Source organism: Bos mutus, chromosome 8 (genome assembly GCF_027580195.1).
Source record: "Bos mutus isolate GX-2022 chromosome 8, NWIPB_WYAK_1.1, whole genome shotgun sequence".
Lineage (NCBI taxonomy): Eukaryota > Metazoa > Chordata > Mammalia > Artiodactyla > Bovidae > Bos > Bos mutus.
The window spans coordinates 56,552,537-56,573,475 of record NC_091624.1 but is presented as its reverse complement, the minus strand read 5'-3'; the positions used below and the strand labels follow the sequence as shown (position 1 = coordinate 56,573,475).

The following is a 20,939-nucleotide window of genomic DNA, read 5'->3' as shown; positions in this document are numbered from 1 at the left end:
TCTGTGCTGGTGCCCTGCAAGACTGCAGGCTCAAAAGAAGCCAAGAACTTGAGTTTTCATGTGAAACCTCCCAAATTCAAAACTGTGGCTCCTTACCCAGTCTTTGAAAGACACTGACAGGACAATCCCGCCCATGTGTAGGCTGTATTATGTAGCATGGGCAGGCCAGGTGGCACCTGATGCTCTAGACTAACAAGCCATAAGCTTTGACTTTCTTCAACTAAAATGAAATCATCCTATTACCTATGTCATAGCATCATCACGAGGAGTAAGGAACACAGTACATTGTAGAGTGTTTGCCACTGTTTGGTGCTGTTCGTTTTTATAAAATGTGAGGAATTACTCTGGGCTTTACTCAGGGTAAATCTGGCTGCTTTTTTTTTTTTTTTTTTGCTGGGGGAGGAGATAATGCTTCTCAATTGTCAATGCAGGACAGCGATGCTGAGAAGAGTGATGACAACTTGGTGGTTGACGTTTCCAATGAGGTATGTTTGTGGCTCATTTGACTTCCTGCTCTTACCCAGTTATAACAATGACTAGTGTCCCAACAGTGTCCACAATGTTTTCTTAATTTCTAAAAGGACCCACAATTTGTTTATCTGAAAAATTTGTGTATTACACATCCTTTTTTATTGCTACTCTTGTCTATGAAGTGCACATACGTTCTGTTACCAACAGGAATGCACACCAGACATCTGTGGTCAGTCTACAGGTCTCCTTGACAAGTTACTTGCAAATTTGTAGGGTTTTTTTTTTGTTGCTGTTTTAAAATAAATATGATAAATTTTGTAGTATTTTTATTGACCTCAATACTGAATATTTTCTACAGCAATTTGATGAGTCTTAACAGTCTGTTCCAGAACATTTTTTGCTCCTAAGCTATTGAAGACTTTTGGCTTGAAACGTCCACACCAAGTACTCTCGCATTGTGAATGTGCTGTGCTCTATTTGATACCCTTGATGTTTCTTTGTAGGATCCATCATCACCTCGAGGGAGCCCAGCACATTCCCCAAGAGAGAACGGCCTGGACAAGACACGCCTGCTCAAGAAAGATGCCCCAATCAGTCCAGCTTCGATTGCATCCTCCAGCAGTACTCCTTCCTCCAAATCCAAAGAACTTAGCCTTGTAAGCAGTTGTTCATTTTTGGGGGGGGGGGGTTCCCAGGAGGCGGCTAGTGGTAAAGAACCTACCTGCCAATGCAGGAGACATAAGAGACATGGGTTTGATCCCTCGGTCTGGAAGAGTCCCAGGAGCACATGGCAACCCACTGCAGTATTCTTGCCTGGAAAATCCCATGGACAGAGGAGCCTGGTGGGCTACAGCCCATGGGGTTGCAAAGACTTGGATACGTCCAAGTGACTGACACTTTCCTCACTTTCACTGTCTTTCTTTGCATTGCCTGTTTCCAGATGATTAGTTTTAATTCTAAAATTTTATTTTTCTTCATTTTTCCATAGGACTTTGATCACTAAGTATATGTATATTTTCAGTATTCAAGTTTAATTGACAAAGGTACTTTGGAACAGAGTGGGCTCACTGACTTGGTGATGGATGTTTGTTTTGTGAGTCTTTTTGTAAGGATGGGGGAAGGACATGGGGAAATGTAGTGAAACGTATCTCAGTGAAGATGAAGATACACACATTGGGGTTACAGAGATGGTTTTGTCATCTGTGGTTTATGGTAAATTTAGTTTTTGGCTTGGATGTGATTTTGTTGGTAGCTTTGTTTGAATTACCAAGCTATATATGACTGCAATAATTTTCCCTTCCTAACTAAAAAGTTATCTGTCATTTATAAAAGTCTGTCTTGAGTCACACCACAAATCACAAATGCAAAAAATGAAACTGCCTGCAAGTCAGGATAATCTTCCTGTAGCCCCGTCTTTTGTGGCTGTGTAGTTAATTGCATTTTTATGTGATGTGTCTTCCTTTTTCCTCACCAGTTATTTCCTTATAACATAGTGTTAAAAAAAATTCAGTTTTCAAATAGCCTTTTGAATTCACAGCTGAAAGAAAGAAAATTCCTCAGTTTGTCTGCAGATTTGGAGGCTGTGTCTGGTACAGGGCTGCGTTTAGTTTATTTCTATTGTTTTCTCTTGGCCTTCCGGCCTGTTAATGACAGCTCATCTGTGCTGATCTCTGTGATGATTTCAGGCTGGTTCTTTTTTAAGGGGACCTGTTAACCAGGGGCGCCTCTTGTGGCATGAACAATCCATCAGGAACCCAACAAAACCACTCAGTCTTAAAGCAACCAGCAAGTGGCCAGTCACATCAGGACATCACGAACTGTCAGCCTTTGTCTGACTCAGACCAGTTGCCTGGAAATGGTTTCCTCTGCCCCAAATTCAGCTTTGATTTATGTCCTCCTGAACACTGGTTTTGTGGTCTCAGGGAACACTTTTTGTTTCTTTGTTAGCCCTTTTAACTAATAAAAAGAAAGGCCCACACTGAAGAATCTTGTCCATTTCTTTTTCCTCTCCTTCTTCTTTACCATTTCAGATGTTTAACATAGTTGTTAAAATTGTGTTCTAATTACCGGTGTATTCCATTACATCTCTTGTTAGAATGAAAAATCTACTACTCCTGTGTCGAAGTCCAATACCCCTACTCCACGAACTGATGCACCCACCCCAGGCAGTAATTCCACTCCCGGATTGAGGCCGGTTCCCGGAAAACCGCCAGGAGTTGACCCGTTGGGTTAGTCAGAAAAAAGTTTCTGTACATATTTATGCTTCCTGTTTTTAAAGAAATTATAGCAATTTAAAGAGTGTAATATATTAAGAGTACAATGATCAGCATGGACTGGCTGTGAGTTTTTTTAGTCCGAATCAAGCACCTAGCACTTACCCTGTCTGACACATAGTAGGTGTTCAGTAAATTAAAGCAAATGTTTGAACCTTGATGAAAGCTTAAATGACTTTTGCAAACATTAAAATAAGCTTATTTGAATTACAGATCCTATTTCTTAACATATGTAAGAACGTGTTACTCATTGTATTCATTAGACCTCATTATTATTTCTTGTGTGTGTCCTTGGTTTTTCTCCTCCCTTCTGTTTGGGTCTGTAGCTTCAAGCCTAAGGACTCCCATGGCAGTACCTTGTCCATACCCAACCCCGTTTGGGATCGTGCCACACGCGGGGATGAATGGGGAGCTGACCAGCCCCGGAGCTGCCTACGCAGGGCTACATAACATCTCCCCACAGATGAGCGCGGCTGCTGCTGCTGCCGCCGCAGCTGCTGCCTACGGGAGATCACCAGTGGTATGTTGTGAACTTTTACAGAATAAAAGTATTTCAGAGCTCAGAAAATGGCCATGCGTATTTTTGCCTAGGGTAGTTTTTATAGCTTGAGGTATCTATGGAGCAACCTGTGCTTATTTATAAATTAAACTGCATGTTATTATATTGTACGATTCATTTTCTTTCATAAGATAAGGGCAGTTTTTGTGTGTAATAGTCCTTAAAAAAAAAAAAGTCAAACCTACAGAAGTAGAGCAGATAATATAATAAATATAGTAACCCCTTCAATTGCATCATGAGCGTCAATGATAATAGTGGTTTTTTTTTATGTTTGTTCCACCCCTAAGTATGTGACCATGAAATCATGTATATCCTTCTATCATTTCATCAATGAATACTTGTATATTTATCTCTAAAATCACATTTTAAAAGCATCTATTCTCCTAGAATTTGGAAAGGTACTGAGTAGGATGAAATGAGTTAATGTAACTGTGTTTATTTCTGCTGCCTTGCTTGGGAACAATTGTAGGTTGGATTTGATCCACACCATCACATGCGTGTGCCAGCGATACCTCCAAACCTGACAGGCATTCCAGGAGGAAAGCCGTGAGTACCAAGCTCTGTGCCTCGTGTTCACTGTGTGTCTGGGCCCTCACTGGCCCTTTAGACTCTGAGAACTACTGGGTGGTGTTGGCAAGTTCCTTCAGCTTGCAAGGGTTTTTTTGTTGTGGGGATTTTTTTTTTTTTGGCAGAATTTTTTTTTTTTTTTTTAGCACAAGGCAAGAGGTAATGAGGTGGGGTTTTAAATTTTCAATTTAAAATCTCAAGCTTCTGATGTGGAAATGCAAATTGTTGGGGCATCTCTAGTAGTCAGATCTTCTCTACATCTGTTACTGGTTTCAAGGCAATTCTTTTATTGTCTTGGGGGGGAAAAAGTCATCTTACGTGCAATCCTAGATGCTCAAAATTAGAGCATGTTAGGGAATGACATGCCAAATTTCAAAGGCTAAAAAGAAAGAAGCTCATTTGTGTTTCTGGCAAAGGTGGCTTGCTCAGTTGGCTTCCTGTCCTGTGAACCGGGTATTTGGAGCCTCTACAGTCTCATGCCCCCTCCAGCCATGAAGGTGAAACACACACAGCAGTTGTTCCAGCCTCTTCTTGTATGTTCTGATCTCTCCCATGTGTCATTCCTTATCCTTCATTTTAATCCACTGCACCTAATTTTCATTGCTGTCTATGCACAGCTCTCTGCTCTTTGTAGTGCTCACAGTTTATGCTTGTTCAACAAATGATTGAAGATGGGTGCCAGTCTCCTTTCACTGACCTCCTGTTGCTTGTTTATTCACTGCTGTACACTCAGGCATTTAGTTGTCATCCTGTTGTTTCCTGCCTGTCTTCTTTTTTTCCCCCCAGTTGCTGGCCCCACAGCATTAAACATGCCTGACCTTGACCCTTCCTTCACTTTCCACCTGATGTTTCATGTTCTTGGCTCTTCCTCTGTAACTTCTCTGCAGACTTTACCCTAAACTTCCCTGTTGCGTCATACACAGTACTGGTTCCATAGCCAGGTTGCTCAGTAAATATTTGACTGATTAATAAGCAAGTCAAGGCAAACTAGACTTTGAGTTCCTTGAGAGTTGAAGGTTTAAATATCAATTACCATAAAATTCTCTGTGTTTGTGCCTGTTCGGCAAATAGTTGTTGACTGACTGACAAGTCTTGTTGACCAAGAACCCTGGTGTATTTGAAGGTGAAAGTTTGGTCTGTTTCAAGCAGTGACTAAACAACAAAGTCAAGGGATTAATTGAATAAACTGAATGCCAACAAGTTTCATATAAACCAGTGGAGATGGAGAGGTTTCTTGAGGGAAGTGGTGTGGTCCATTTTCAGTACTGTGTGGAGTTACCACTTAGTCACCAGGCAGGTGTACCCAGAGCTGTAGAGTAACCACTGCCAGGTGAGGTGGTGCATCACCCTTTCAGTAGGGGTGGTGGGTAGCAGGATGGCTAAGAGTCTTTGTTTCTGGAGTTACCAGGTCACACCTAATGCAGTTGGCAAATGACATCAGGAAACCCCAAAGATAGCATGGTGTGTTCAACGGGGGTTGGGTTCTAGAGTGTAATAGATCCAGGGTTGAATTCTGACTCTGCCGATTGACACTAGGAAGGAACTGACTTTTTGCAGAGTTTCTCAACTTCGTGAGCCTCAGTTGGCTCATCTTTAAAAACAGGGCTGGCACCTCCCTGATAAGAAGGGCCCGAGGATGAGATGATATGATAGAGGTTTAGTCCAGTGTTTGGTTTACAGTGGCTGTTCAGTCACCTGCTGCATCATTTCCTCTTGAGCTTTGCCCAGGTTATTATCAGTTTTTCAACTGCTTATGCAATAGAACATAGTGGGAGGCAGAGATACTGTAAGAAGATTAGACTGAGTATATTAGATCCCTCTTCCTCTGTGTGTGTCTTCAACAAGGTACCACGACATACAAATTAGCGCTCATTATGCATATAGAGAGAAATACTTGAAGAGATGATGGAATATGGCTTCTAGATCACAGGATGGAGAGTTGTGACACTTGTGCATGTTTTTCAACAGGAAAACTATCTTTTGTGCTACAACATAAAACATAATAAATCACCTAAAGGCTTTCTTCACCACATACACAAAGGAACTGCTTTTCTTTAGAAGGACTTGAAACATTTGTGCATCTCTCTCCTTGTTGTTGTTTTTTTTTTTTACAGAATAATTGCTAGATATTATCACAAATTATAATTAAATGCATGTTCCAAACTAATGAATAAAATAGCATTTACTTGCTAATTCACCTTGGGTCCTCTTGCTTATTCTGTTGAATTAACAGAAGTTCTTCTCAATAAGTAACTGAAATGACAACAGAGTTTAATTTTAACATCAGCCAGAAGTGGACTTTTTTCCTCACATGCTACTTATATGAGGCTTTTGTAAATAATACAAAAGTATTCAATTGAAACCGTTGCACTAATTATATTGTGGGAGATGGCATGTGACTTCAGCCATAACAAAAGGTCTCAGGTTTATGGGTTTTAAGCTGCTCACAATTCAGAAATTCTTCTCTGCTGTTGTTTTTATTTGTTTTTATAAAGCACGATTTTTCAAAATAGGAACAGTTCCTGGCACACAGTAAACTCTGAAGTTTTATTTGTTGGCTGGTTCACCTTCTAGTGGGTTCATATGCTCCCAGAACCCAATCTTCTCTCCTATTGAATGCTGCATGGAGTGCAACAGCCAGACCTTTCTTTGTGAATTTAGGGTCTAGTTCAGTTGTATGAGACATCAGATACTTGGAGAAGGTGTCATGAAGTTTAGAAGTGATGAGTGTGATGTTATGGAACTAGGCCTCTCAGAGAGGGAGGAGAAAGTACAGGTGGGAACGCCAAGAACCTTCTAAGCTGTGCTGGGTTTTCATCCAAATATGATGCTCCAAATAAAATAGGATCCTCAATACACATGTTTTAAACAGGTCTATTTACAGATGTCTGAATTGTTTGAAGTATAGTTCTGTCAGGAAGTCCAAACTTCCTTTCTCTTGACCGTCTCCTTTGGAGACCACTCATAGTAGCTCTTTGTAGTTTCATCTGCCGAGAGGCAGAAAGAGAGAGAGACGGGGTAGAGAGGGTGGGAGTGACAGACAGGGGTAGAGAGGGTGGGAGAGACAGACAGGGGTAGAGAGGGTGGGGGGAGAGAGAGTGTGTATGTGTATGTATGTATTTCTCTGGCTTCCTGCACCTGTTACTTCTAGCCCTGTATTTTCGTGATTTGTTGGACATTTCAGCTAGGCATCTTGAGCGTGTATTACTTGCAGTACAAATTTATTACATTCACAAAGTGCTTCCCCAGGTTTACCCGGTTTTCAGAGTACTCTGTTCCTTGTTCCCGTGTGCTCAGAACCTGTCATTATTGGCTTCTTCCTCACTTCTCTTCAGTTAAGTCCTATAGAATTTTATATCCACTGTTACTTCTAGTGTGTCATCCTTTTCCTGACCTGGTTCAAGTACCCCGTTGCCTCTCATTTAGATTATTGGATTAATTATCATCCAATAATTATTGGATTAATAATAATTTTGGATTAATAAATATTGGAAAAATTATTGGCTTAATTATTATCTAGATTAATAATTGTCTTATTCCTCCTATCTGTTGTACTTCTTGTTACCAAATTTATTCTGAGTGGCTTTGCTCCTCCTCCTACAAGCATTCTTCAGTAAAATCTATTTGTGAAATTCTCAGGCTAACCTGTACATAGTATGTGTGTGTATGTATGTGTGTGTGAGAGAGAGAGAGTTACTTTATCAAGCTAGCTCCTTCGCCACTTAACTGTGTTGGGGGTCATTGCTGAATTAGTGAATTCCTGAATTAAAACCAATCCAGGACTTCTCAAAAATCATTTCACCTCATACTTTTACAGCTGTTCCCTCCAACCTGGAAGGGTTTTTCCATCTTCCTCCCTCTTTGGTGAAGTCCTTCCATTCTCTAAAATCCATCCCAGTACCATGTCTTTCATGAAACATAGGTTTATTTTTGCTTTTTGAACCACGACAGAACTTCATTCTTCCATCTTGCACCTGGTATTGTAACCCCTTTTATACTTTTCTCATCATACTTCCTAGATTATAAGCCACTTACGGACAAGGCCAACATCTTACCTGATTTTGTATCTCGGCATGACATCTGTATCAGAATATGTGAATAAGGAGTATTGATGCATTTAATTAGAGAAAAGAATAGATTTTCAAGCCTGCACCTCTCTCATTTCTAGGAAGGTTGGCTTTCATTACACATTCCAGTACTCTTTGCTAACTACACATCAGAGTTTGTTGAAATCTGATAAGTATGTACTAGAGCTTTCTTTTTTCCAGTCTTAAGTATCATTTATATATGTGTATTTATTTATACGTTATATATATATTTTAATAGTAAACAGAGGGCTACATTATACCCTTAATGCAAGTAGACTCTTGAAATTCTTAATTCAGGGAGTTCCAGGAACATAGTAGGAGCTCACAGAGAGGTTGGGGAATGTTAAGAATGTCATGTTGAAAAACCTCGAAAGAAATTATGTGCCTGGTTTCTTAACTATTTAAATTCTCAAGGCTCTTTAAAAATCATTAGTTATTCTAGAGGGGAGTGAAGGGATATCTTTTCAAGGAAATGATCATTAAGAATGTATAACATCATCTCTAAACTTGGAATAATCTTTTCTTTAAGATTTACTTAATGACCTCTTAATTGCTAAATCCATTAGCCTTTGTCTCCCCTCAGAATTTCACAGCCTTCCCCTCCTTGCCTGAAGTGACACCTGGCTCTCTGCTGAGGAGACTCTCCACCTGCAGCTCTCCATGGGCTGCCCTTTCATTTACTTCACGTCAGTCATCCTCAGAGCCAATGGCAGGCTTATAAAGGCTGTGCCGCCCTCCCCACCTCCTGTTCCATTCCAGTGTCTTCCAGAACTAAACTCATTCTGCCTTCATGTGAAAACCCATCCCATCTCAAATGTGTGCCTGAGTCTCCACCCCCTCTTCTGCCTTGTTGGGAGAGTTCTCAGGTAATTTAAGACTTTATACTTGGCTTGGGGGCTTCCTCCACGCAGAGGCTGCCGTCATCCTGGATGTCCGTGGTATGCAAGATCAGCCCTTTCATAACCTCATCTCAGGGCTTGGACCACGTCGTCTCTAATGAACTTCTGTCCTCTTCAATATCATTTATCTACTTAATAGACCCCAGGGAAGACCTTGTCATCACTCTCCACTGTGTCACCTTCATGAGCCCCACATGCCATCGAGAATAGCATTCTCTGCCTCTACGCAGCCACAGAAATCTTTGGAATTACAAATCTGTTCCCAGCTTTCTTACTGTCTCTCAAGCCTAGGCTACCAGCTTCTCCCCTAGATTGCCACATTAGTCCCCTGACTAGTTTTCCTTCTTCCATTCTATAGTCCATTCTCATCCAACAACTAGAACGATCATTTGAAAACATGAACTGAATTGCATCACTCCCTGCCCTACACAGAAGTCTCCAGTGACTTCCCGTTCTGCTCAGAATAACAGCCCATACTCACAACACAGCCTCTAGGCCTTTTTAACATGGGTCCTGCCTATTCCTCCATCTTCTCACTCTCCAGTGAGTGCTCGCTTGCCTCCTCACATGGCTCCTCTTCTAGAACTTCAGATTTGCTGTTCCCATCCTGGCACACTCTCCTCGAGGCCCTCTATATGTGAGACTGTGTCCTGCCTTCAGGCCTCAGCTTGTATACCGTCTCAGACCTCACTGTGCACTTTTAGTCTCTCTTATCTGAAACCTTGTGTGTGTGTGTGTGTGTGAGAGAGAGAAAGAGAACTGCTGTCTGAGATTATTTATTTATCTGCTTATATATTATCTCTCTTCCCTTCTAGGATGTAGGCTCTGGAGATAGGAACTTTGCCTATGTTGTTCACCTCTGATTCCCCACCATCTGATGGTACTTGGCACATATTTGGCATTTATTTAGTAACTATTTTCTGACTGAGTAATGTAAACATTCTGCCTCACTCTGGCCTTTAGTTGACCATCCTTTCCCTCCTCATACCATCTTCCTTTCTTGGCCAAGGTAATTTAATACCTGCTCTTTATATTGCAGCCCAGTTGCCCCAAATGGGGCAATTTTCCCTGTTCTGTCAAATTCTCCATTGTTCATAGCACTGACCATATGACAGCTTTATTTATGTAAGTATCTCACTGATGCACCAGTGTATCAGCCCTTCAGCCCATCTGCCAACTACCCCAGAACCCAAAATGTCATTTTAGGAGAACAGGGGATATGTGAGGTTTTTTTCTCTTTGTTGCATTAAGTGCATCACGCACTGGGATACCCGAGAAATACATTATTGACCATCTGTGCCCCCTTTGCACGTTATCATGTCTCCTGATTTTCTTTCTCTCTGACTGCTCTTGCTGGGGTCCCCTAAATGTTGTAAGCATTTTCTTAAGTTCTGTATTTAGTCTGCTCATTGCATAATCTGCCCCAGATTTATCTTTTTCTGCTCCTTTAGCTTCAGCTCTCGCCACTTTGTGGATGAGCACACAGTGATCTTTCTGACCTAACCTTTCTTCTGAATCACAGTGCTCAACTTCCGGTTGAGATGTTTGATTCCTCACCTGCCCTCAAGTTGAAGAAAACCATACTGTTTACCTCCCCACATATCTCCCCTTTGGTTATGCCTCCCTGTCACCCTCACTAATGTGTATTGTAGCCTCACTAGTCACTTGGTTCCAAGCCTGAGCACCCTTCTCAGCATCTCTCTCTCCAGGCCACACATCCAACACATCTCTGAGTCCTGCTGCTTTGACCAAAGAAATGTCTTCCTTGGTTTCCCAGCTTCCCACCACTTCTGCCCTCAGCAGTCTGACATCCTGCTTCTCTTCCATATCCTAGTTCTCAGTGTAGTCTACAGAGCAAGAGAAAGCCCTCTGCCCTCTGTCCCCAAATCTTCCACAGCTTTGTCCTTTCTGGGGACTTTCAAGATGTTGTTGATGGTATCCTCTCAGTAATGGGTCAGATTTAGATGCGTGTGGCTATTCTGTAGACTTGTGCACCAAAAGTCTAGAACTAGAAAACTGTTTTGATTTTAAAACTTCCTGAAAGGTCTAGGCTCCTATCCTTTGTCTACCCATAAATGCTTTTCCTTGGTATGTCTTTCATAAACTCCTTCCCGTAAACAGAGCACATTCTAAAGCTCCATGCCAAGGAACATGACATCATTTCCAAAGTGGGCTGCTGCCCATGACGTTCCCCGAGACAGGCCCTGCTCCCTCCTGCTCACTGCCAACATCTCGCGCCTCCTGGAACCCAACTGGCATCATAACAGTCTCACTTGTCATCTGTTCCCTGAATTCAGTGCCTTAAGAATAGAGGTGTCTATTGAGGGAGGTGCTTGAACTTAAGTGAACCAAATGCTTTTACAACTAGAGGGTTTTCCCTGGAAATGACTTGGAAATGGAGCTGCTGATAGGCACTAACAGGTGGGCCTCTGGGGCAGTCACATGGGAGGCTTTTTTAGATTCTGATTCCATTGGGAATTATTGGGATTTGTTATTGTCAGGTCTGATGGAACTTTATCCAAAAGTTTTTATTCTTTTTGGTGGCTCATATGCCATTTCACCATGTAGGCTTAAAGCATTGTCATGCCTTAAAACTTCATAATTTTAGCTTCTGATTTTCATTAGTAAGTCACTTGATTGGAGTGAGGTGATCTATAGGTTAAAATCATATCACAGGCTTCTGAATCACCTGAATTACAAGGCAATCTCAGTTTGCAAAGTGACTGGAGGTGTAGATAGTATACTGGGTATTGGTAATCTTATTTAATTCTCTGAGAAGTATAGGTAGCATTCACTCCATTTTAAAGATAGAGACTGTGTCATTACTGATATCATACGGCAGGTAGCGAAGAGCTGACCTGATATTTGATCAGAGACTTAGCTCTATGGCTCTGAAAGTTAAGTTCTTTCCACTATATTCAGTAAATTTGACCTATTTGCAAATCTTAAGTAGCACTGAAAATGTTTTTTCATCTCATTACAGTGATCAGTTAAGTAACATTTTTCACATTCTCCTTTTTCCTGTCTTGTCTCCTTCCCACTGTCTTAGGGCATACTCCTTCCACGTTACTGCAGATGGTCAGATGCAGCCTGTCCCCTTCCCCCCGGACGCTCTTATCGGCCCCGGCATTCCTCGACACGCTCGCCAGATCAACACCCTAAACCATGGGGAGGTGGTGTGTGCGGTGACCATCAGCAACCCCACGCGACATGTGTACACGGGTGGGAAGGGCTGCGTCAAGGTCTGGGACATCAGCCACCCTGGCAACAAGAGCCCCGTCTCTCAGCTCGACTGTCTGGTGAGTGGACATGAATAAACATGTTTTAAGCCTTCATTCACAAAATAGGCTGGATGTACCGACAGCACGCAGATTGATTCCAAGTGGGTGGCTATCTTCAGTGGTTTTTAACTTGGCCGCTGTCTTCTTTCAGTTACTCAGGGTAGATTCATCTGGTTCTTCACATGTGGCATGCACTCCAGTACAGTTTTCATTCACCCTGCCCAGTTCCCGGGAGCAGGCAGTTTACTCGTCTTCCTGTCTGATTAAAACAGTTAAAGAAAACTAAGACAGGACTTCCTTGGAAGTCCAGTGGTTAGGACTCTGCCGTAGAGGGATGGGTTCAGACCCTGGTTGGAGAACTAAAATTCCATAATGCCACTTGGCGGTAGCCAAAAAAAAAAAAAATACTAAGAGCCCATGGTGGTTTCTGTGAGAGTGCACCCAAGTATCAAAATCTGTCACTTCTGAAGACAAGTAACTTAATACTTTGTGTGATAAACATTAGCTACCCCCTTATCTGTCTCATGGGTATTTGTCCTTCAGTTAAGAAATTTCAGTTTGATTTTCTTCCTTGGATAAACAGGAGAATTTTTGCAGCAGCGCAGAGCTAGATCAGTTTACCATAGTTACACAAGACTCCCGTAACCTCATGAGCTGAGGACTTGTCTTTTTCCTGTCACTTAACACACCTTGATCAAGCCTTTCCTCTGTTTGGGTCTGCTTAATCAAGCCCACAATGTCCCTTGGCCAGGTAATGCAGGGCCTGGCGATCGGAAGGGACTGCAAGGTGTCTTAAGTCCTTGGCACTTTCTTGGAGGCAGAGAAGCAGGGCCTTTCAGCAGCCAGATCACTGTACCCAGTTCCCAGGCCTGGCTGCTCCAGGGTGGTGAGGGCTGCTGAATCTGTGGGTGCAAATGACTCTGGCAGCTGGTTGACTTGCTGATGGTGGGAGTGGGTCTAGATCTTTGTATTTTCATGCTAATTAAGATTAAATATCTCAGTACTAAATTTTGTAGATCAAGTTTAAGTACTTCCTTAATTTCATGTAATTTGCTAGCATTAATCCACTTTATCATTGTCATAAGTGAAAATGGCTCATTAAAGCCAGGAGGGAACACAATACTTTTATGGATTTCTGCTCTCATGTTAATGCTGTTTTCCTTTCCTCATGAGTAACCTCTTGATGGGTTTTGTCTCTACAGAACAGGGATAACTACATCCGTTCCTGCCGATTGCTCCCTGATGGTCGTACCCTAATTGTGGGAGGGGAAGCCAGTACACTGTCCATCTGGGACCTGGCAGCTCCCACCCCACGCATCAAGGCAGAGCTGACGTCCTCAGCCCCCGCCTGCTACGCCCTGGCCATCAGCCCGGACTCCAAGGTCTGCTTCTCGTGCTGCAGCGACGGCAACATCGCTGTGTGGGACCTGCACAACCAGACGCTGGTGAGGTGGGTCAGCAGGATCCCTCGCCAGGGCCGAGGACTTAACTGTGCTGTGTGTGTGTGTGTATTTTCAGAAAGATGAAATACAGCTATCTTACTCAAAATTGTTAAGAGGAGAGAGCCATTTTAAGATACCGTAAAATCTTGTTTTCTGTACCATTTGAACTTTATTGGATAAGGGCTTCTTGTTTCTTTTTTTTGAATTATACTAAGCACATCCAATTCACATTTTAAAATACGAGGTCGGTTTTACATAATTAATACATGTAAGGTGTCCATGAGCTCATTAGACACCTATAATTTGCCATCTGTGCTACAAACCATCCTTGTTGATAGACACTCATTGAGAAGGTTCACCATGTGTGGCTGTCTCCTTGGTGCCATGTGTATCTGACACAGTCTTTCTTTTTGACAAATAATCATTGAGCTTCTACCCTGGGCCCAGGCGTTGTGTCCGGTGTACCTCACCCTGAAACTGTGTAGATAATCTGTAGTCCCATTTTTCAGGACGAATAGAAGTAATTGTATTTGTGTAGAAATGAGGTGATAAAGGATTGGCATTGATAGGAAAAGCCCTAAAGCACATGTGATCTTCAGGTGTCAACACCTGAGAGAGCAGGAGACAAGAGGCGTGAACTGCTAAAGGTTTTTGCGGAGATTGTAATGGAGCCCAGTGACAGGGTGAAGGAAAAGAGACCCCTGCTGTCCATCTGTAACTTATTTTGCAGGATGCAACTCTGAATGATTCTAAAAACAAAGTAAAAAAATAAATAAATAAAAACAAAGTAGTTATTACTTTTTCCCCTTTAGGGTAAGGCTGTTATGAGGAACTGCTTCTAATCCCCACCCCAGCACCCGTTTCTTACACATTTTATATGCTCCTGGGGCAGCCTCCTATGTTGCATTGTTGCTCAATGGCAGAATTTGTCCTGCCCCTTCCTATGCCCCTCCCCAAAGCTTTCAGAAGGGAAAGATCTCCTACATATTCCCACCTTCTCTCCTTCCTTCCTGTCCCAAGGATAGAGTAGGTCTCAGATCATATCTTTGATTAATTCATATTTATGTAGCTGTGTTCTCTTGTTTCAGATGGATATCTTTTTCCTATCAGTTATTTCAGTCATGTTTTAGCATATGAGTAATTTGAAGAGTACTTCCTAAGTTTTCATAAATAAAAAGTGCAAGAGATTCAGCATCTCAATTAAACTTTAATCTCTCTACATACATGCTTTGTTATTATTTTGAATAATAGAACACCTAATAAACCGAAAGGAAATATACCAATCAGGCCTGCAATGAAACTGATGACTAAGGAATTTTAAACTGAGTTCACCTAAAAACTTAAAAAGTTCAAGGACTTTTCTCCATGTTGGCATCTTCAGGCAATTCCAGGGCCACACGGACGGGGCCAGCTGTATTGACATCTCTAACGATGGCACCAAGCTCTGGACGGGCGGCTTGGACAACACGGTCCGGTCCTGGGACCTTCGTGAGGGGCGGCAGCTGCAGCAGCACGACTTCACCTCCCAGGTGTGTGCTCGAGCATGTGCCATCTTAGAGACTGGGTTGTGTGAGATATATGAGAGACTTGAGCAGCTATTCGTTTACCATGTGACACGAGTGGTAAAGAACCCACCTGCTGATGCAAGAGACATAAGAGATGCGGATTCGATCCCTGGTTGGGAAGATCCCCTGGAGGGAGGACATGGCAAACTCACTCCAGTATTTTTGCCTGGAAAATCCAATGGACAGAGGAGCCTGGTGGACCACAGTCCATAGGGTTGCAAAGAATCGGACACGACTGAAGTGACTTAGCACACACATATGACTTTGTGAGATATATCAGAGACTTCAACAGCAATTCCTTTACCATGTGACAGTCACTTTTGACGCTGAATTAGTTAAAAATTTTATTATTGTCAAAGTACAATGGTATATATTTTATTGACAGATTTTTTTAAAAATTTCATTTATTACAAGCTTTTTGCAAACTTTTATTTCAATAACCATTACTCTGTAGACCTTTGAATTTCTCACAATTGATTAGTAAGTTAGATTGTGGACATCTGACTCATTACTTGGGGTTACACACTTGCCTTTGATTTCTTCCTGCACAGTTAACATTGTCTTGATATCTTTCACCATTTAAGTAGTATCCCCAGAGGAAGCAGTGCCTCGCCTCCCTGTTAAAGGAAGTACATCCTCTGTAGCCACCATCGTCACCTGTTTCCATTCTAGATCTTTTCTCTGGGCTACTGCCCGACCGGAGAGTGGCTGGCTGTGGGGATGGAAAACAGCAACGTGGAGGTGTTGCATGTCACCAAGCCCGACAAGTACCAGCTCCACCTGCACGAGAGCTGCGTGCTGTCGCTCAAGTTTGCCCACTGTGGTAAGCAAGCCCCCGTGTCCACCATCTGCCCTTCTACCTTCCTGCTGCTTCGTTTCAAGTCTGGTCTTCAGTTCATGGATGTATCCCTTCTCAGAATTCTGTTCCTTTCTCACACATACCTACTTCCCTAATACTATGTCATTTTCTGGTATCTGTCTACTTCATCCCTGTCCTAAGTATAAATAACTCATTTATATAATGTGAGAGGGCTTTATCTTGCCAGTGAAAAGAAACTCTTACTTGTTTCAGATGAGGTAAGTTTTCTGTGTATCATTGAAGCTCTGTAACACAAATATTGGGACTCTGACAAAGTAATAGACACTGCCTTTTTTGAAACCCTGTTTCTTTAGGCAAATGGTTTGTCAGCACGGGAAAGGACAACCTTCTGAATGCCTGGAGAACACCTTATGGGGCCAGTATATTCCAGGTAACGCTTCGCATGTATAGCCTTCACTCCCAGTGTGCTCACCGCATGGTGCTTGGTGCTGTGTGGTTCTCTCTCCTGTTTACATGTTAGAATAGAAGTTTCATGTCTTCTCTGAAATTTTATGTTTTGCACTGTGGCTTTTAAAAATTTTGTGTAAAATTTGAGCATTTTGCTTGAATACTAATTAGCATGTTATCAATATTTCTGTCCCCTCTACCCCAAAAAGAGTGCTAAAATTTATTAGGAAACTAATAAATTTGGACTAATTTTATAAACTTTTATTCTTATTAACTCAGTAGTACTTTGTGTAGTTTGTGGGATTATTTGTAGGAGAACTGGATTGTTGGCAGGATACACACGTACAAGCCTCATCTCTCTTGCTAGTATGTGAAAATTTCATAAGCAAGTCAAAGATTACCTTTTTAACCTTATGTATTTGGGATGCTCTTTCCTAGGTGGTTTTAGGAATAGCATAATATATTTGCAGCCTTCTTAACCACATGGTATTAAGTCATCACAGAGGAGATTAATTAATTTGAATCTAAAACTGTATATATTGAGTGAAAGTACTGTGTAAGATAATAAAAATAGCATATTTTTGCTGTCTTGAAGTTTATAATGTAACAGAGTGGTTTTTGTATCATAACTTTTGGATGGTCCCATCCGGCACTTTTTAAAAAAATGTATTTATTTTTGGCTGTGCTGGATCTTTGTTGCTGTGTGCAGACTTTGTCTAGTTGCAGTGTGCAGGCTTCTCATATGGTAGCTTCTTTTGTTGAGGAGCATGGGATCTAGGCTCGTGGGCTCGATAGTTGCGACTTTGGGGCTCTAGAGTGGGCTCAGTAGTTGTTGTACACGGGTTTTGTTGCCCCGAAGCATGTAGACTCTTCCTGGACCAGAGATTGAACTCATGTCCCCGCGTGAGCAGGCAGATTCTTAACCACTGGACTACCAGGGAAGTCCCCAACCAGCACTTTTTTGAAATATGAAAATATTTTAAGAGTATATCTTTTTGTAATAAGTGTGTTATATCTTGTATCTGCTGGTTTGGGAAATAAAATGTATTTAATACAGGTTGCAAAGTGAAAGTTTGAGAAGTGCTGGTAGTAGGTTAGCATCTACAATCTAGATGTCAAACATTTATTTTTTTTAACTATTCAAAGCCCCAGTAAAATCTTGTGGGATTTGTTTATTTAGCACAGTTAAAAGTTAACTGTGAATGCTTTGCAATTGGTGTAGTTGGTGTAGTTGAATGTGGTACTGGAACTCTATGAGGGATACATTTTTTCTCCTAACTATTGAACTCACTCCCACTTGCATATTTACGTTCTGTTTTTACATGAGGGTCAACTAGGATTTATATTAGAAATATTTTTACATTTCCTGTCTCAAAAAAAATAGTCTTTTCAGTGCAGTTCCCCCTTATTTAACCTCATCTGGACTCTGAGACTCCCCTCTGAGGTGACAGATGGGTAAAATAGGGCCAGACAGGTTAAGTGATGTGTCTAGTGTTCTGCAGCTCCATCTACACCCAAGCCATCTGAGTGAAACTGAGGGTTTTCATACTGAGAACACTGCCCTTAGCTGGAGACCAGGATTTGAAGTAAAGCCTTCCTTCATCAGCAGGGGGAATTGTACCATGGACTTGCCTGGCGCTCAGTGTCCCCGTCTCCGCACCACTCCCAACCCCTCCCACGACCTCCTACCCCCCCACCCACCCTCACCCACCCTCCCACCCCAGTAAAGAGCCTCCAGACCAACAGAGGGAAAGCACCTGGCTCAGCCATTTTAAGAATATACCTTAAAGGAACTTAAGGGACTACGTTTTCTCCTTAGGCTCCTATTTTAGTCAAGGGAACATGCTCTGCTTCTTTTTGCTCTGAGTCCTCCAGTCCTGCCTCTCAATATTCATAGGTTTTTCTTTCAGTCTTTAACGTGTTTGTGTGTCTCTTTCCCAGTCCAAAGAATCCTCATCGGTGCTCAGCTGTGACATTTCTGTGGATGACAAATACATTGTCACTGGCTCTGGGGATAAGAAGGCCACAGTTTATGAAGTTATTTATTAAGGACAAATCTTCATGTGAAATGGACTCCTTCTCCTTGTAGCACTTTTTTCTCTCATCCTTCTGTTCCCCCGCATCCAAAACCAAGGATTTCCTATTACTCATTGCAGTTGTGGAAGCAGCCCCTCCTCCCCCACTTCCTCCCTGCTATTGAATTGTGAATACTCATTAAGAACCTGTGATATCAAAATCTTCAGCTATCTACTTGGAAGATCATGGATAACCCTACTTAACAGTGAAAGGAATCTTTAATTATGTATTATATCTGTAATATATTTATTTTGTTTAAAGAAGGCTTTCTAACAATGACTGACTAAATAAAGCTGTCTGTTCCTGCATTGGTAATGAAGATGCGTTGTACTTGATACCCATCCCCCCCTTTTTTTGGCAAAGGAGGGGAAAGGAAGGTTTAAAATAACTGATTAAAAATGTCACTAAATGTAGACTAATGACTGTATAGAGATGTGAAATGTATAATTACATATGGAAGCAATATGTTGCTGTGTTGTTAGATTTTTTTGTTTTTGTTTTTACATATTTTAAAAGATGTTTGGAAATTTAAACAATTAGAATGTGACAGACCACGTCATATTCATTTGAGTCTATTCAGACAACTTTAACAAATATATCTACAGCTTTAGATTATATTCGATAAAAGTACTTGGACTTTTTCTTTTTTTTTCTCTTTTTTTGACTTGTTGACAAGTGTCTTTGTAATATGTTTTTAATTCCTTTTTTATTGTATTATAGACAGATGAACAAATTAAATTTGGCCTCAAAGGGAGAACTTAATCCCTTCTTGATATTTTTGCCACATTTCTTTGCAAAGGGAGATGTATGCCTTTGGGCAGTTTTGTCTACGATAAATTAGGGGCTATTTTTTGGCATGTTCTTTGGGAATGGCGCAGATCCAGGGGAGGAGTCCTCCCACTGTGCAGGTCACGTCTTTTACAAGACAAGGACAGCAGAGGAGGATTTGCAAGGGCCTCCCTCTGAAAACCAGGAAGAATGGACTCTCACCTGGGATGAGGACTTGCTTTCTTTACCTCCAGTTCTTTCCATGTCTTAGTTGGATGTCCCTGAAATGGACACAGACTGTGCCATTGTGCCGGAAACATTGTTGTTATCTTTTATGTTGTTGTTGTTGTGTTAAACTATGATATGTGACTTCTTTTTTTAATTATTATTATTTTGTTCGAATGCTTTAAAAAAATCTTTTAAGTCTGTGGATCTGCTGATGTACAGTGCCTTTGCTGCTATGGATCAAAATCAAGAGAACTGTGTAGATAAACTTTATTGTATAAGTAGAAAATTACTTAATTTCATACTAGAAATGGATGGATGCTGCAAGTTGAAACGGACTGTCCATTGACGTTCCTAGTGTGGTAGCAGAAAACAAAATGGTGTCTTAAGTGCTTAGTGTTTGATGTCATTAACAGTTTCGTAAAACTCTACAGTGTAGAAAGATTTTGATACTAAACTGTGCATTGTACATAGTTCTAATGCATTGTATTGACCACCAGTACTTCTATAATGGTAGATTGTTTGTGCATTCAGACTTTTAAGCATTAAACATAAGTAACTTCTAGTATGCTTATTTCTAATTCTTTGTTTTGCTGGCTTTAGTTTTTTGTTTTTTTTTTTACTGTGCCACTCCTTATATATATTAAGACTTATTAGTTTTATTCAAGGGAGATTGTTGTTAAAAAGTCACGTGGGCTTTTTATTGTTGCTCTTTTAATTCTGTTTTTGTTTTTACTTGAGAAGAGCTAGAAGGGAGAGTGGATAGAAGTTACTGATGACAGGTTGCTACCAAATATTTATTGACTGCCTCTTTAGTTTGTCAAAAAGTTGGCTTGTTACTCAAAAGTCTTGATGTCTTAGAGCTGTACTGTGCTGTGCTGTTCAGTATGGTTACCACTAGTTAGCCATTTGTGGCTATTTAACTTTAACTTGATTAATATTAAAAATTCAATTTGTCTGTCATACTAACTACATTTTAGACATTCAGCTTGCCACATGTGCCTAATGCTATCATGTTGGACTCCATAAATTTGTAGGACATTTGCATCATCACAGGAAGTTCTGTGGGACCAACAGTGTTTTAGAGTTAGCACATGCATACTATTTCCAGCCTTTGCGAAACATTTCCAGCATGATACACTGAAGTCTTTGAAAGCTTAAGATCCCTTGGGCTGCTCCTGGTTGAGTGTGTGAAGCTTCAGCATAAGAAAGCACTTAAAGAATTCTAAACTTTGGGACTCAAAAACCTATCATTTTATAGATCCACTGGGTAGAAAGAAGGCTGAAGATTGGGAGCCTCATGGTGGTCTGGAGTGTCTCAGTGATTGAGCTGTATGAGGTATTGAGTGGTTAGGTGCTAAGAACTCAGCAGTGTTCATTGTGGAAGTAACACTTCAAATGTGAGTGCTGTGAGTGCTGCTATGTCAGATATGATAATGTTTTAAAGTATTCTTAGCT

General features: G+C 41.3%; 1 protein-coding gene across 11 annotated transcripts in view; it reads left to right on the top strand.

The window, feature by feature from the left end:
• Positions 1–20,046, top strand: part of TLE4 (TLE family member 4, transcriptional corepressor) — a 151,359-nt gene extending 131,313 nt beyond the window's left edge. For all 11 annotated transcript variants that reach the window (XM_070375729.1, XM_070375728.1, XM_070375732.1 and 8 more), the window contains 11 exons: positions 432–485; positions 975–1,127; positions 2,567–2,699; positions 3,071–3,264; positions 3,773–3,849; positions 11,907–12,156; positions 13,341–13,588; positions 14,962–15,109; positions 15,818–15,968; positions 16,319–16,395; positions 18,354–20,046. In XM_070375729.1, coding sequence (XP_070231830.1) covers positions 432–485; positions 975–1,127; positions 2,567–2,699; positions 3,071–3,264; positions 3,773–3,849; positions 11,907–12,156; positions 13,341–13,588; positions 14,962–15,109; positions 15,818–15,968; positions 16,319–16,395; positions 18,354–18,461 — 1,593 coding nt within the window. In that variant the 3' untranslated portion in view covers positions 18,462–20,046. The remainder of the gene's footprint in view (positions 1–431; positions 486–974; positions 1,128–2,566; positions 2,700–3,070; positions 3,265–3,772; positions 3,850–11,906; positions 12,157–13,340; positions 13,589–14,961; positions 15,110–15,817; positions 15,969–16,318; positions 16,396–18,353) is intronic.
• The last annotated feature ends 893 nt before the right edge of the window (positions 20,047–20,939 follow it).